The following is a 16,315-nucleotide window of genomic DNA, read 5'->3' as shown; positions in this document are numbered from 1 at the left end:
GGCCAAGTTTGTTGAACTGCAGAAAACTCAGGAGATTGTATCTGAGTGGTTGTCGAGCGTAAAGCCCTTGGCAGCACCTAAGGAATTTCAGTTTGTGTCGGACTGCTACTGCTTGTTTCTGTTGTGCTCGTGGTTTGATGTACGTGCCTATGTGTGGCAGGGGGGGGGGGGCAGAACACTTACTTTCTAGGTAAACTACCCGGGTTCAACTTCTACTAAACTGCACAATTTTTATTTTTACAATGGTTGCATATTTCTTGGTCACACACAAAATGACAATTTTTCGCCCACAAACAATGACACCGATGCCGGAATTTCTGTGAAATGAGTCATTTAGCGCTCTCGCATTAAAACAGCTCGGCGCAGACTATTGCTCGCGTTTATTGTAGTGCCGACAGCACGTGTCATATTGCACGTCATATAACGTCTACAGGTAACGTAGTCTGGCATTCATTCGGCGCCAATAGCACGTCTACTATCACACGTCTGGTTATTTCTCACAGACATCGTAGTCTTGGGATTCCATCGGCGCAGATAGAACATGTCTTATCACACGTAGTGTAATCTCAACAGGCATTGCAGTTTTGGCATTCATTCGGCGCTAATAGCACGTGTCATATCACATGTCATGTAATTTTGACAGGCATCAGGAGACGGCTCATAAACTCACTGTGCTCGCAACGTCAGCGTTTGTCGAACTCACAGCACGAGCATCGCGTCGGTTCTAGAGTGACCGTATTCTCTCAAACTAGAGTTTTATAGAGTTACATGACATTTGGTTGAAAACGCTAGCTGCTGTAGCCTTACTTCGCACGACTGTAGACCTTGTTGCTATGGTGACTCCAAGTTAACGCGCGCCTATTGCCGTGAACCAAGTAAACTTCTTTCACGCACTCTCTTGTTGCTATCGCATTCATGCTGTGCCCTCAAGAGCTACTGATTTTTTTACTTGTTTGGTTTCTATCGCATTCATTGCTTTGACCTTGCGGAGAAACAACAGTTTTATATTTATTATTTTCTTTTCAAAGTTTATTTAGTTTAACTTCAGGCATCTTCAAATGCATGTTTCATCATTGCCTGCAAGGAGGTTGTCACCTTCTATTTTACTGCCATGCATTACTTTCATAGGCGTCGTGGTCTTGTCATTCTGAAACAATCATATTTAGGTCACATAACCAGTGAACACAACTCTTTTGCGTCCTCACCTCTACTTTTTTTCCCTCACTATCCAGCAACCTTGCGTAGCGCCATAAACGAACTGCTCCATCATTGCAGAGGTGTAACGGTGTATTCATTTTCCTTGTTTCCCCTGAAGAAAAAAGAAAAAAATACAATTTTGCTTAGCATGAGACGTGGGGAGTATCGTTTCTAGTGGATTTTATTGCAGTAATTAAGATAGAAACCAAAATGGCATATTTATACAGATAAACTTCACACGAGTAGTAAAAGAGTTTGTGGCCTATACTTTTTCTTTAAGCGTCGGCAGACACGTGCTGTACAGTTAAGTTATTCCATTGACGTCAATTGACTGGAGCCAACTTTCTTTTTCATTCAATTTTATAAACTATTTAGATAGCTATTTTGCGTAGTTACAATATCTATTCAACATTACTTACTAGAAATTTCGATGTCAAAACGTGGGACAATACGCGGGACATCATTTGCTTTGAATGATTGCGTAGTATTTCATAACATGGCCTTTTAGCCTTGAGTACATAGCATGATAATTTTATAATACATGTTGAGTAATATAACAGCCGTTTAGTTTACAGAAGGAGACAGACAGATATATATATAGATATATATAAATATATATATATATATAGATAGATATATAGATAGATAGATATATAGATAGATATATAGATAGATAGATAGATAGATAGATAGATAGATAGATAGATAGATAGATAGATAGATAGATAGATAGATAGATAGATAGATAGATAGATAGATAGATAGATAGATAGATAGATAGATAGATAGATAGATAGATAGATAGATAGATAGATAGATAGATAGATAGATAGATAGATAGATAGATAGATAGATAGATAGATAGATGTCATTTATAAAATAATATGGTGCACCACCCAAATCTCTGCATCTCCGTTAACTTCATTTCAACGGTACACACACCAGCACTCATTCGTGACAAACTTTACGTGTTTTACGTGAATGGCACTGCCGAAACCGGACGGGAGAAGAGGGGTCTGTTGGCACTCCCGCTTCGATAGCGTTGTGGGCCAATGGTAGATCATTGCTTGCAATCTGTCGCTAGTGACAATAACAAGAAAAATGCACAAAAAGCAAAGTAACCGAAACACGTGCACCAGAATGCGCACCCAACACCACCTTACGTATTATACAGGCATAGCATCATGGTAGCGTAGGTCACAGCTGATCTATCAGCAGCTACATGGGTGATTCGGTGTGACTGTGCGCGCTATGCGAGTTCATATCCCTGCTGGCATCCACTAACAGGCAATAAGCCACTATTTGGCAGCAGGGAGACCTAGGTGGTGGTGGTAGTGGTTAGGATGAAGAGGAAAAAGGCACCTAATTTCTGTCTGCCTTCAGGCGACATGGCGCAGTGCCTTATAGGGGTGGGGGGAAGGAGGGATGAAAAGAATAGAAGGAAAATAGACGGAGAAGAAGACAGGCAAGCAGCGGAAAAAAGAAGGAGATAGGAAAGTGGGGATCCGGTCGAAGCAGTCCAAGGGCGGGGCGCCACAATGCGAGAGCTGCACGGCGTCAGGAGACCGCGGAGGGCAAACCAGTCGGCGGGAGCTACGCTGATGCCGGAGATCGCGAGGGCACAACCGTCCAGCTTGAAATCCTGCGAGCGAATCCAGACCTAGGTGAGAGATTCAACAAGTACAAGACGCGCACCGCCCTTTCCACTTTGCTTCCAACAACGGCCGCAGCGAATCAGCCGATGTAGGGTGCGAGGCTATTCGCCACACGCTTGCGTGTTCAAACTCATATTGCCACGTTCTTTTCCTGATGTTTTTTTGTGTAACTCCGTTACACTACAATCAGCGCAAACCACGCCTACGATGTTTGAAAAGCTTGGAGTCTTTAGTAGATCGTTTTGTTAAGCTTACGCCCCCATCGGGAACGTCACAGATCATTCGGAAACCTGCGTCGCTGCTAGCGATAATGCTAGAATATTCGATGGCGAGGGTATAAATGTCGACACGTTTTGCCGCTTGTCAGTTGACCGACGGCTGACGCTCCGTTCACCGCTATCAGTGCAACACTGCTACTGGAATCCGACTTTCCGTTCACCGGGCACAGGTTCACCCAAATAAACAGTTTCATCTCGACATACAGTCTCCGGTCTTCAGCACGTCATGACCCCGTGGCATTTGGTGGAGGTGCTGGTTTCCTCATGTACCGCACGCCCCCGTCAAGCCGTGAACCCAGCCCACGCCGTGATGAAGACACCGACGCCAGCCACGAGCGTCCAACAAGCCGCAGGCAGCAGGGTTTACCACCGAAGTACAGCCATCTACAAGACAAGGCTTGGAAGACCAAGACCATGACATCGACTGCGGCTACAATGACAACTGCGGCGCCATAGCCCGAGATCGTGATGCAGCAGCCAAGGGAACCACCGATTTTCTGGGGGTCATCGTTTGAATATCCGGAGACCTGGGTGGAGACCTACGACCAGGTGGCCGCCCTCAACCACTGGGACACAGAAGAGAAGTTACGCCGCGTCGACTTTTATTAAGAAGACGCGGCTAGGACCTGATTCGAAAATCGGGAGCATGCCCTTCAAACACGAGATCTCTTCCGCGGCGCATTCCTGACTGCGTTCAGGAGCATCGCCCGCAAGAAAAGAGCTGCGACGCTGCTGGAAGCGAGAATGTTATTCCCGAATTAAAATGTAACAATCATCGTAAAAAAATGACGCTACATTTCCATTACTCGGACCCTGGCATGCTCAAGGAGAAAAAAGTCCGTTTTCACATGCGAAGGGTCAAGCAAGAACTTTTCACTGGACTGATCCAAAACCCCCCGAGGACCGTTCAGGAATTTCTGTCAGCAAGATCAATCGAGAAGACGCTGGAAATGTGAACCCGCTGGTACAATCGGCGAACGATCGAAGACAGCCCAGCTCTTCATGTTCTCGGCTCTGACGACCTTCTCGAAGCAATACGAGCAATCGTACGGAAAGAGCTGCGTAAAATGTTGCCGACTTCACAGCATTGCGTCGACCCGATCGCCGATGTTGTACGCCAGGAATTACGGCAATTTTTCCGGACACCCGAACCAGCGCAGCCCGAGCCACAGGCCATGAGCTATGCTGTTGCAGCCCGCCTTCACGCCCCTCCTTCACGCCCACGAGAAAACGCCACCCCGTCGTGATTCCGTCGCCAGACGCCACCACCGCCACCACCACCACTAACGTCCTACCGTTCGCCAGCGGGCCAGCGCAGCGCATCGAGAAAAACTGATGTTTTGCGGGCACCTGACAACCACCCGCTCTGCTACCACTGCAGTGAGGCCGGGCACACCTACCGCCGTTGCCAGTACTGACAGATTGGTATACGAGGCATCGACATGAACGCTCCGTGCCCACAGCGGAGTGAAGAGCCGCATGACATCGCCTACTACCTCGCGGGAGCGCAGTCGACATTCCAACATTCTTATCGTTCGCTGTCACCAGGCCGCTACGCCTCACCGCACCGCTGGCAGTACACCGGCTCTGTGTGGGGCCGATCTCAGAGCCCTTACTCGGAAAACTGAAGGCAGCAACTGATGGAGGTGTGGTTGCTGTACGATGAACTACTGAAGATCCTCCGCTGCCACCGATGACGAAGCCGCCGCAAAATCGAAACCACCCGCCGCAAGAGAAAAAGGGTCCTGGCGTTGAACCTTCGCAGCCTGCCGAAGACATCACGACGCAACGTGGAAGCAGCGGAGCAAATAGACGTAGCCATGAACCGACAACATGACCTAACCGCAACGAACGAAAGCGAACCAGCGACTGGAGCCGACTGGAGCCGACTCGGTCACACACAATACTGGAGCTGACTATTCCGTCATCGGTGGGTCTTTCGTGACGAAGCTGAAAAACGTGAAGACTGCATGGCAAGGCCCCTAAATCTGGACTGCTGGAGGTCACTGAAAGAGCTGACTCTAGTCTGCACAGCAAGAATCACCATCGATAACCAGACTTATCCTACGAGCTTTGTAATCTTGCAAAGCTAATCCAGGGATGTGATACTTGGAATGCACTTTCTAAGTCAACATGGTGCTATCGTCGACCTCAGGTCTGATTCAGCCACACTAACCTCAGAAAACACGCTGCCAACCCCTACACAATGCCACGGAATTGCGCATTGCATATGCTAAAAGAGCACGTCACCGTGCCGCCTTTCTGCATCGTCGTCGTTTCCATGGCCATGGCACCGAAAAAGCCGAAAGCTTTGAAGGCGCCGTCGAAGCCAATCAGCACCTTTTTCGAAACCGTCAAATTCGCGTCGCACGAGGCATAGCTGAGCTGCATGACGACAAAGGTGGTGCTGAGAGGCTTCAGTCAGGAGTATAGGCACTTCAACCATGATACGGCGGTCGCCTACATCGACGAATTCGTGGAGGCACAAAATTCATTCGCCCTCTTCGACGCTGCCGATGCTGCTTCGACAAATTGAGGTGCCGAATCAGATTTCGATATCAACCCAAACCTATTGAAGTGCAAGCAAGACCAACTCAAGTCCCTGCTCTTGCAATTCAAGGGCTGGTTCTCATCATAAACGCGAATTTGACAAACTTTAATCGCGAAACATCGCACCATAACAGAATAAACTGTCTGACCAGTTCGACAAAGCCCGCACCAAGTCTCGACGCGTCAAGGCTAGGCCATGAAGAAACAAGTCGATGAAATGCTATGCAATGACATCATTCAGCCATCCAATAGTCCGTGGGTGTCACCCATGGTATTAGGGAAGAAGAAGGACGGGACCTTACGTTTTTGCGCCAATTACTTCCGCCTGAACAGAATCACAAAGAAGAAGGTGTACCCGTTCCCACGTGTAGACGACGCACCAGATTGTCTACACAACGCAAAGTACGTTTCTTCGATGGACCTCAAAACGGGCTATTGGCAAACTGAGGTTAACGAGACAGGTCGAGAGAAGACAGCCCTCATTCCACTAGATGGCTTCTTCAAGTTTAAGGTCATGTCATTTGGTCTTTGCTCAGCGCCTGTGACGTTCCAGCGCGGCATGGACGCCGTGCTGGCTGGATTTAAATGACAGACTTGCCTCGTGTACTTTGACGACGTTGTCGTGTTTTCTCCAGCTTCGATGAGCATCTCCGGCGTCTTGAAGCGGTACTTCAAGCTATCAAGACCTCTGAATTAACCCTGAAGAAAGACAAGTGCCGCTTCACGTACGAAGAGCTGTTGTTCCTGGGACACGTGATAAGCAAGTTTGGAGTCCGTCCCGACCTGCGGAAAACATCCGCCATCGCTAATTTTCCGCAGCCCACTGACAAGAAGGCTGTACGCCGATTTCTCGGATTGTGCGCCTCTTAGAGGCGTTTCGTCAAACGTTTTTCACAGATCACCGAGCCGCTAACTCACCTCACGAAAAGCAATGTCAAATTCAGGTAGGAAGCGGCACAAGAGAAAGCCTTTTAGGCACTTAGACACCTGCAAACACTGCCGATATTTGCGCATTTCGACGATTACGCCAAAACAGAAATGCACACCGATGCAAGCAGCATAGGACTCAGCGCCGTCCTTGTGCAAAGGACTGGCGGCGTGGAAAACGTCATCAGTCATGCTAGCCGGTTGCTATCCAAGGTTGAGGCCAACAATTCCATAACAAAAAAGGAGTGCCTTGCCATCATCTGGGCAGCATGAAGGTTTCGCCCCTACCTCTACGGCAGGCCTTTCAAAGCAGTGAGCGACCACCACGCCTTGTGTTGGCTAGCTAACTTGAAAGACCCTTCAGATCACCTCACACGCTGGAGCCTCACACATCAATCATTCGACGTGACCATCGTTTACAAGTCTGGAAGAACTCTGACGTTGACTGCTTGTCTTGCTCTCCTGTCGAACCCCCGCTACCTGATTGTCTGGATGAGGAGAGCTTCTTAGGTTCAAGTGCTGACGACTTTGCCGAGCAACAGCGAGCTGACCCGGAACTGAGAAGTCTTGTGGAATACCTCAAGGGTAGCAGCACGACTGTACCTAATGTTTTCAAGAGAAGACTTGAGTCGTTTTTCTCGTGAAACGAAGTCATCTTAAAGAACAACTTCTCGCCCCTTCGAGCCGACGACCTTCTCGTGGTTCCTTCGGAAGTGAGAACAGAGATACTCGAGGCTCTACACGACAACTCGGTGGCTGGACACCTCGGTGTTTCCCGTACGCTCGCAAGAATACAAGAAAAGTACTACTGGCCACGACTTTCCGCAGACGTCACTCGCTACGCCACGACCTGCCGTGACTGTTAACGACGAAAGACACCGCTGACTCAGCCAGCCGGACTTCTCCAGCCCAAGAGCAATCCCGCCGGCCGTTCCAGCAAGTCGGCATGGACTAAATGGGGGCCGTTTCCAACGTCGAGTTTTGGGAACAAATGGATCATCGTAGCTACTGACTACCACACACGCTATGCCGAAACAATGGCCCTTCCCAAGGGCAGTGCTTCCAAGGTAGCAAGGTTCTTCGTAGAGAATATTGTACTCCGTCACGAAGCTCAACATATCCTCATTACTGATAGAGGTACAGCCTTTACGGCAGACCTAACTCCGGCGATCCTGAGGTACAGCCAGACAAGTCACCACCGCACCACCATCCACAGAACAACGGCCTCACTGAATGTCTTAATAAGATTATCGCTGATATGCTGGCTATGTACGTCGACGTCGAGCACAAGACGCAGGATGAAATACTTTCGTACGTGCCCTTCTAGCGCAATACGGCCATCCAAGAAACGACACAGATGACACCGTACAAGTTAGTTTATAGAAGGAGCCCGGCAACGACGCTCAACGCTACGCTTCCAAACGTCGCTGACGAAGATAACCTCGATGTCACCACTTACCTTCAATGCGTGAAAGAAGCTCCTCAACTCGCCCGCCTGCGCATCACGAATCAGCAGGCGACCGACAGCTGCCGTTACAATCTTCGACAAAAAAGGGAGAAAAATAGGAGCAAAAGAACGGCAGGGAGGTTAACCAGCCTATAGGCAGCCGGTGTGCTACCCTGCGCTCGAGAGGGGGATGGGGGTTATGAAAGATAGAGAGCAGAGAGGGAAGAGAGATGAACACAGCACAGTCAGCTTCACAGGCGCGCACACTCAGTCATAATCTAGTCTTATCTTTCGCGGTGTGTCACATTGCTGTTACAGCCGCTTGTTGAAGTCTGTGTCGCGTAGGAATTTCAACAGAGCTTGTGTCGCCTTCTGTTGACATGTCTTCTCTCGAACACTTGATAGAATAGTGTCCACAGACATTTGGCTGTTGTTGATACGAGCAAGAACGAACGCCAGTGACTGTCTCTGGATGTCATACAGCGGACAGTTGCACAGGATGTGGTGTAGCGTCTCTTCGCAATGTCAGGCATCGCAGAGAGCGTTTTCGGCCATTCCTATGACAAAGGAATAAGATTTTGTAAATGCCACTCCTAGCAATAGCGATGAAGAAAGGGGGCTTCTCTTCGGTTGAACCCAGTGGGCATGCGGAGAGCCATCAAAGAGGACAGGTGGTGTTGACGATTCGTCTCGTTGCTTGGTGGGAACCCCAGTGAAAACGTGATTTCACGCGCAAGCCGTCGAAGATTACCGGCTGCATCATTCCGCGAAAGTGGTATTGCTTCTTCTTGTGTTCTTTCAAAAGCTGGCCCAGCGGCAGTATCGGCATGTTCGTTCCCTATGACGCCACAGTGAATTGGCAGCTACTGAAAAGTCACATGATGCCCTTTCTCGTGTAAAGTATGGAGAAGGCATCGAATTTAAAAAACAAGCTGTTCGTACGACCCGCGACGCAGTGCTCAGAGCACAGATTGTAGGGCAGCCCTTGCGTCGCTGAAAATCAACCATTGTTGCGGTGGTTCTCGATTGACCACACAAAGTGCAGCGCACAAAGCAGCTACTTCCGCTCCTGTAAGTGCCGGGGAGTGGTCAGTCCTAAAGCTGATGTTAACACCTCTTGCTGGGACAACTACTGCACCTGACGAACACTGGGACTTCGTGGAGCCATCGGTATATATATGTACACTGTCTGAATATTTCTCGTGCAAAAGAAGAAGAGACAGTTGTTTCAGCGCGGGCGATGAAAGCTCAGATTTCCTCCGGATCCCTGGTACACTATCCCTGGTCCCTGGCACTATCCACTATCACTAGCACTATCCATTATACACTATCCCTGGATCCCTGGTTCCTGGCACTGTGGGTCGAATAAGACGCCAATGGGGTATCGATGATTTAGATGCAGGATTGAAGCCCAAGGGAAGTTTCTCGTTGTACTTCACAATCATTTTAGCGAACGATGCTTGGCGCCTCACTGAAGGCAACAGTGCATGCCGATGACAGGGAGCACGTGTAAAGTGTCTCATGTGCGTTGTTGGGACTTCTACAACAATGCGAGTTTGTATCGAATAGTCACCAGTAATTGCAATTGTTGCATCTGTTGACTTACATCTGGACAGACCAAGGCACAATCTCAGTGCTTGGGCTTGTACTGCCTGTAGAACATGAGCATTGGTCTTGCAGGTATTGCTAAGCATGGGCAAACTATATCTCAGGAAACCGAGAAACAGAGCTCTGTAGAGTTCCATCATTGCGTCTACTGATATCCTCCACGCCTTTCCAGACGGGAACTTGGACAATTGGGAAATAGCGTTCAGGCACTTCTTCGTTTATGCCACATGCGGACTCCAATAGAGGTCCCTATCAATGATGATGCCCAGAAACCGGTGGGTTCTGGCGTAAGAAATCGTTGAGTACTAGCCCAGTGATCGTGTATGGGTATGGACGAGTGCTCAGTGAAAAACTTCTGCGACGGTACTTCGGACTGTACAGAGTAGTTCGACGTCACGTCTCACTCGACTACGATATTGTTCTTGAAGGCATTACGAACTCTCAACGGTGCCGTGCTCGACCTGAAGTCGTCCATGTGGCGCACCTCAAGACATTTCATGCGAGAGCCGAAGGACTGCATTTTGTTGTTGTTGCTGTATTTATTGTTTATTTTCTTCATTACAATACCTTCGCCTTTTGTTAAACCATCAGCACGATGCCTTTTTAGAGGGGGCAATGCCACGTTCCGTTTCTTAAGTTTTCTTTCCCCATTACACTACGTTCAGCGCAAACCGCGCCTACAATGTTCGAGAAGATTCAAGGCTTTAGTACATCTCGAGAACAGAACGACGACACAGAGACAAGAAAGACAAGAAGGACACGAAGGTCTCCGTGTAGTCGTTCTGTTCTCACGCTATAACTATCGTCAAGTCATACCAACTTGCCCAAGCTGCCACACTATTAGTAGATAGTTTTGTGAAGATTACCCTCACTTCAGGAATGTCACAATTATTCGGGAACCTACGTTGCCGCTAGCGATAACGCTAGAATATTCGATGGCAAGGGCATAAATGCCGACACGCTTCGCCGCTTATCAGTTGATCGACGGCCAATGCTCCGTTCGCCACTATCAGTACAACACTGCTACTAAATTCCGACTTTCCTATCACGGAGCACCAGTTCGCCCAAATAAACGGTTTGATCTTAACATACAGTCTGCTGTCTTTGTCCACGTCACGACGCTGTGACAATATTGTACGTGAGCGTCTACGCATGCACGCCTGATTGTGTGCATGCGCATTGGCTTTATCTCCAACTACGAAACAAGAAAGTGATGATGAAAACAAAGAAAATTGTTGGCGGTCTCACCTGTAATGAAGCTGATAAATATACCGATGATGACAGTAGCGAAAACAGCAAAAAAGCTGGTCCACATATAGGAAACACGAAATAGTATAAAAGATTCTTCTATCCTGAACAAAAGAGAAATAGCAAAGAGAATTGACCTTATGAACTGTCACACAATAATACAATATTGCTTGCGGTCACATCGTCCCATACGCTCCAGTCACTTACTTTTACTCAAAATCACATTTTAAAGCACGTTTTAGCAACCTAAATATATAAACGTAGAGGCTCAGCGTCCAAAAACCACCATATCTATATGAGAGACGCCTTATTGGAGGGCTTCGGAAATTTCGTCCACCTGGGGTTTTTTAAAGTGCACCAAATATAAGCACACGAGCCTATAGCATTTTTGCCTTCATCTGAAATGCCGCCGCTGCAGCCGGGATTCAATCCCGCAACCTGTGGGTCAGCATCCGAGTGCCTTAGCCATTAGGCCACCGAAGCGGGCCAAAAAGACAGACGCACCAAAAGATCATGAATTACTTGTTAACGTTGCCTTGAAAGGGTGTCCCGAACCACTAATCTTTAAGTCAGTTGATCTGCTAACAAACGATGTGCAGACGCTCTCACGCCTTATACAATTTTTAATTGCGACCGTTATAAAGGTCAGTGTGCACCCTGCATGCGAGACCTAGATACGTTCTTGTAGGTTTATACGCAGACGTTCAAGAATACACAACTCTCCAACGCCATCGTTCTGGCCGGCTTTGCGTAGAGAATGTGTTGAGCCCTCTCAATCAATAGGCCTTTTTTGCGTGGGTATCCTGAGAATGTACACCCGGTGTACGCAAATCATGCGCCCAAAATTTTTAAAGGCGGAAGCACCACGACAGGTGTAGACCACGCGACATAGGGAGTCACAAACTTGCAAATGCCCCCCCCCCCTAAAAAGGTACGAATGCACGCCTCAGATATTGCATATCGTAGCATGGCGGGGAAGCCAAGGACCATCAGTTTCGATTTCGGCAATCTTTACTGAAAAAGCTGTTCAAACCTGGAAAAGGCCCATTCAGAACTGCGCTGCTATCACAATTGTAGAAATAAGAACACTCCATTTATACATACAAATAAAACAACTCGTACCAGAATGTATGCGAAGGAACCAGTACAGTATCAAAAACTCCCACAACAAAACGAGCGCTACACAGACATTAGGTACGTTCGAGGGAATGATGCTCATTTTTACATCTCTCGTTCGTCTCAGTGTTGAGATGCGCGTATTTGTTAGGGTATTTTCATCGGATCAAATTTTTGTAAACATGCTTAAATAGGCATAAATGGGAAACACTTGACAGCGAAAATACAAGGCGTAGAGGAGGCGGAGATGAGCGTGTAACTTTGGCATCACTGTTATATTCTTTATAAAAATCAAATTAGAAACCATTTTTGCTGCAGGCGATGTCCGGATCGGTTTCTTTCATATCGGAATCCATTGCCTAGCCGATGATAAGTCTTTATCTATCGGTTTAGTTCGTGCGTGACCATACTTAGTGTTCGGCTGCTTGCGAGAAAGTAAACGCGAGTTGATTTTTCTACGGCATTTCTATCTGTCAGGCTGGTGCTGTAAGATATACTCGTGAAAAGGTGGAATCATCTCGTGTTCTTCTGGCAGTATACCTCAGAGGCCATAACCATTTTATAGCGCAGTACGTTTTGCTCATAGTCTCAAATTACCGTCTCTTGACGGGGCAACATATCATTAGGAGTAGCGGTCAACCCGAACGATTAACCACTAAAGTGTCAGTCTTTCCTTATATTGATCACGCGCTTGCCGCAAGTGCTCACACGCAAACATCTGTGACGTAACCTGCTTTGTGGTCCCTGTGCTGGACACCCTAATATGCCCTAAACACGTGCCCTGCAATAGATTAGTTGTGCCTGTAGTTGCTCGTGGTCATTTGTTTACTGTGTGCGTGCTCTTTGAAATTCTACGACGCGTAAATACGATAGGACTACCTATCTGTAAATACATGAAACTGTTCACGCCTAGCTTGCTTGCACCTTCTTCTACTACAATAATTTTTCGCAAGGTCATGCCTCAGGCTATCCATTGATATATAGATTATAACCACGTGTTAGCAGATGAACTCAATTGAAAATCAACGACCCTGCTGTGTTGTTGTAGTTTTTTGTCATTCTAACGCGATCGCGTTGAAGAGCTTGTTTCGCATAAATTTCGGCGTCGGCATCGGTTTCGGCATCGGCGTTGCTGGTTGTGAGTGAAAAATAGTCATTCTATGCGTGACCTAAAAATCGAGATATATGCAAAGAAAATAAAAGAAACGATAAAAATCCTGAAGCACCGAGAGGACTGAGCCAAGGTTGTTCTGGTCTAAATGGGAATCGAGCATGAGTCATTAGCGCGGCAAGCGGATGTTCTAAAACACGGACACGCCTCTGCTTGTGAGAACAGTGAAAAGAACATCCTTTGCTTTGAAATGCAGTGAAAGTAGTTTTCATGCTTCACAAACACATGTGTCCTGTATAGATGCTTCACAATGCAACATGAAATATTGCAGTATAATTCTGTGATACAAGCGTTTAGTGCCAACAAGCGTCAAAATATGAGGCGTTTTTTTTTTCTATAAGAGCCAAATGAACTCTACATGAAACTGAGAAAAAAACGCACTTTTTTCTACTGACAACATGGTTGGGCCTGCTCAAACAACTTTTTGCCAGTATGTTTTTCCTCCTTAAATACCACAAATTCATATTGTAGCTTAAATCTACATTGCCAAATATTATAGGTATTCTGGAATAAAGTTTCTATTTGACATATATAGATTGAAACACTTCATTTGGACAGGTATTGGCTCGTAAAATAAGTGTAAGACGGTTTGCATGCACGTTATAGCTATGTTTTGAGACAGAATTGACATCATACTCGTGCTTCCGTCGGTGCCGTGCTTCGACGCGTGGCCGTAATGTCGATAACTTGACTTGAAGAGCGAGTCGTCTTTTGTGGCAAAAGGTGCACCATTCTAGACTGTCATCAGGGTTTTCTCATTCCTGGCATCCATTGAAGGTCTTGAAGAGTGTTCCAGTTAGTTGTATGCTTTGATATTTCAGATCACTTTTTTAAGAAATACATAATCGCCCAACATCCTCATTTATGCCTATTTCATTTCAATTAAACCGCGCTGAATTGAATGGAGGACAAGATACTGTTGCGCTAAGGTCAAAAAGAATCACTAAGATGCCAAAAGGAGTAGGCACGTCAGCCTCTTACTCTTTACCACCGAGTTTTGTCGTTGAACATCATGCCCTTCTGCAAGTGTCAACTCGCGCTAAAAAACCTAATTGTGGAACGTAAACACGATAACAAAGCAACTAAGACACAAACGAAACGCCTTAGGGGGAACCATGTTGGTTGTTTAAATTATGTCTGTCAGTGCAGTGCTGGTTTAATCAATGCGGCTCACTTTGATTGAATAAGTTGGAGTACTTAGCTCATTTTTATTAGAAACTGCCTTTTTGAGCTCATGTTAAAATAAAACATTGCCCTGTTCTGATTATAACTGTTCTAGAAATGAAGATACTTAGGCATGGTTTTATTCCAGGAAAATTTAGCCTGGACTTGGCAATTTTAGAAAAAAAATGCCTCATATGTTATTGTGAAAATGGCTCCATGGTTGAAAGCCGGTACCCTACTACAAAAGGTACACACGCTACTGCGCCTATTCCCTTAAAGCCATGTAGTGGGGGCATAGCAAATTCGAAAGTTTCGTGAATTATATGTTTGAAGTACGCACGAGTAAAAGGGTGCCGCTATCGCGTTGAAATCCTAAGGCCAAAGCTATAGGGTTCCCTAATTTTAAAATAGTAATCTTTTTTCATTTTGTGGATTTCAACTAGGCTATAGGTTTTTGTTATTAGGTAATAAATGCAAGAAAACACTCCAACCCACAATACGAAGCTACACTTACGCTTCAGGTGTCACCTCGCTTGAATTAAGCTTGACCACAAGAGTGCTTTGATTTCCAGGGCAAAAGTCAAGACTCGCATCCATTTTTGGAGGTTTACGTCCACTTCCAATTATTCGGCTGACATGCAGATTCTGATAGATAATCGTCGCTAGTGTCGCAACACCGGCTCCCTGCATAGAAAAAATAGAAGACGCCATGTGCACGAAATGATAATTAAGGAGCTTGCTCCGCAGTTGAAATGTGATAAACCACTGTGAATCCTCCGTACATGCGCTCGATCACCATACAAAGACATGCCCTATCAGGGCAGCGATATTTTTAGGACATTATTTTCCTACATTTTTTATTATTAATATTATTTATATTAATATTATTAGTTGCTGCATCTCTCCCCTCTCCCCTCCTACTCCACGAAAATCGGTTAATTCAAACGGAAGTCACAAGTTCCTTGTGTTTTGCAACGGTACAAACTTTGGGCGCGCCAACGTACGCCGGTCACGTCGGTTGCATCTCGCGTCGGATTTCGCGCTTTGCTAGCGCAGCGTGCCCAGCGCGCCCAGCCACGGCCGGGCTAGAGGAGCGGCACGCGAGAGTGCGCACGGGCCGCTCCTCTAACCCCGCCTTCGCCCAGCCTGCTCCCTCATGCAAGAAGAGAGCCGCGCACATAAGGTTTCATTCTGACCCTGTCTTTGCTCAAGAGGGGCGTGTGTGGTTACGGCGGGATGGATGGACAAGACTCGAACATAAGGAGCGAGCTCCTAAAATGTATTTGATCTATTGGACAAACACATGGCCAGAAATTGGGGCAAGGGCAGAACGGCATGGGCCATCATCTCTGTGTGGCAGCTTGTTTTTATTTCGAGCACTCGTCTTGTTTGATATCGTATAACACCATGCATTAAAGATTTATTTCCAGATGGATGCAAATAGTGGCTGATGTCGCTAGCTCACTAGCGTCGCACAAGTATTCCTAACCATGTACGACTACACCTACGGCATCCCTGTAGCAATGGCTTTTACGATCTAATGCTCGAACACGATCAAAATGGTCGAATTTCGATGCTGGTAATTTTACATGGTATATTACGTCTCACATCTGTCCCAACTGTACTTCAAATGTTTCAGTTGTGGCCAAGCCATTTCCGTGCTTTGTCAATAGAGTCTAGAAACGTTTTTACCTGTTTTGTGTGATGTTCTTAACCACGACAATATTTACGAAGTTTCCATTTAAATTATCTGCGCGACTAGATAACAAAAATAAAATTTATTTAACGTTAGACTCTCTTTATGACTAAATATTAATTGCTATAGCATGGCTATTTAGTCATTTAGAAGGGTTTTAAAAACGCTTCAAAAGTTTCTACGCTACACGCATTCAGAAAATACTAGCCATTTCATGTAACGTTTAAAAAGAAACACTTAAAAGTGATTTGTTCAAAT

General features: G+C 46.5%; 1 protein-coding gene across 1 annotated transcript; it reads right to left on the bottom strand.

Annotated features, from left to right (window-relative positions):
* Positions 1-983: 983 nt before the first annotated feature.
* Positions 984-15,411, bottom strand: LOC142817988 (uncharacterized). Its single transcript, XM_075896112.1, has 4 exons — positions 14,876-15,411; positions 10,911-11,014; positions 1,206-1,309; positions 984-1,147 (listed from the first exon to the last, which is right to left on the bottom strand). The coding sequence occupies exons 1-4, from the start codon at positions 15,070-15,072 to the stop codon at positions 1,055-1,057; spliced, it is 498 nt and encodes a 165-aa protein (XP_075752227.1). The 5' UTR covers positions 15,073-15,411; the 3' UTR covers positions 984-1,054.
* Positions 15,412-16,315: the final 904 nt, after the last annotated feature.

The sequence above is a fragment of the Rhipicephalus microplus genome, chromosome 5 (assembly GCF_043290135.1).
Source record: "Rhipicephalus microplus isolate Deutch F79 chromosome 5, USDA_Rmic, whole genome shotgun sequence".
NCBI lineage: Eukaryota > Metazoa > Arthropoda > Arachnida > Ixodida > Ixodidae > Rhipicephalus > Rhipicephalus microplus.
The sequence above is the reverse complement of the archived record's forward strand: the minus strand, read 5'-3'. Positions and strand labels throughout refer to the sequence as shown.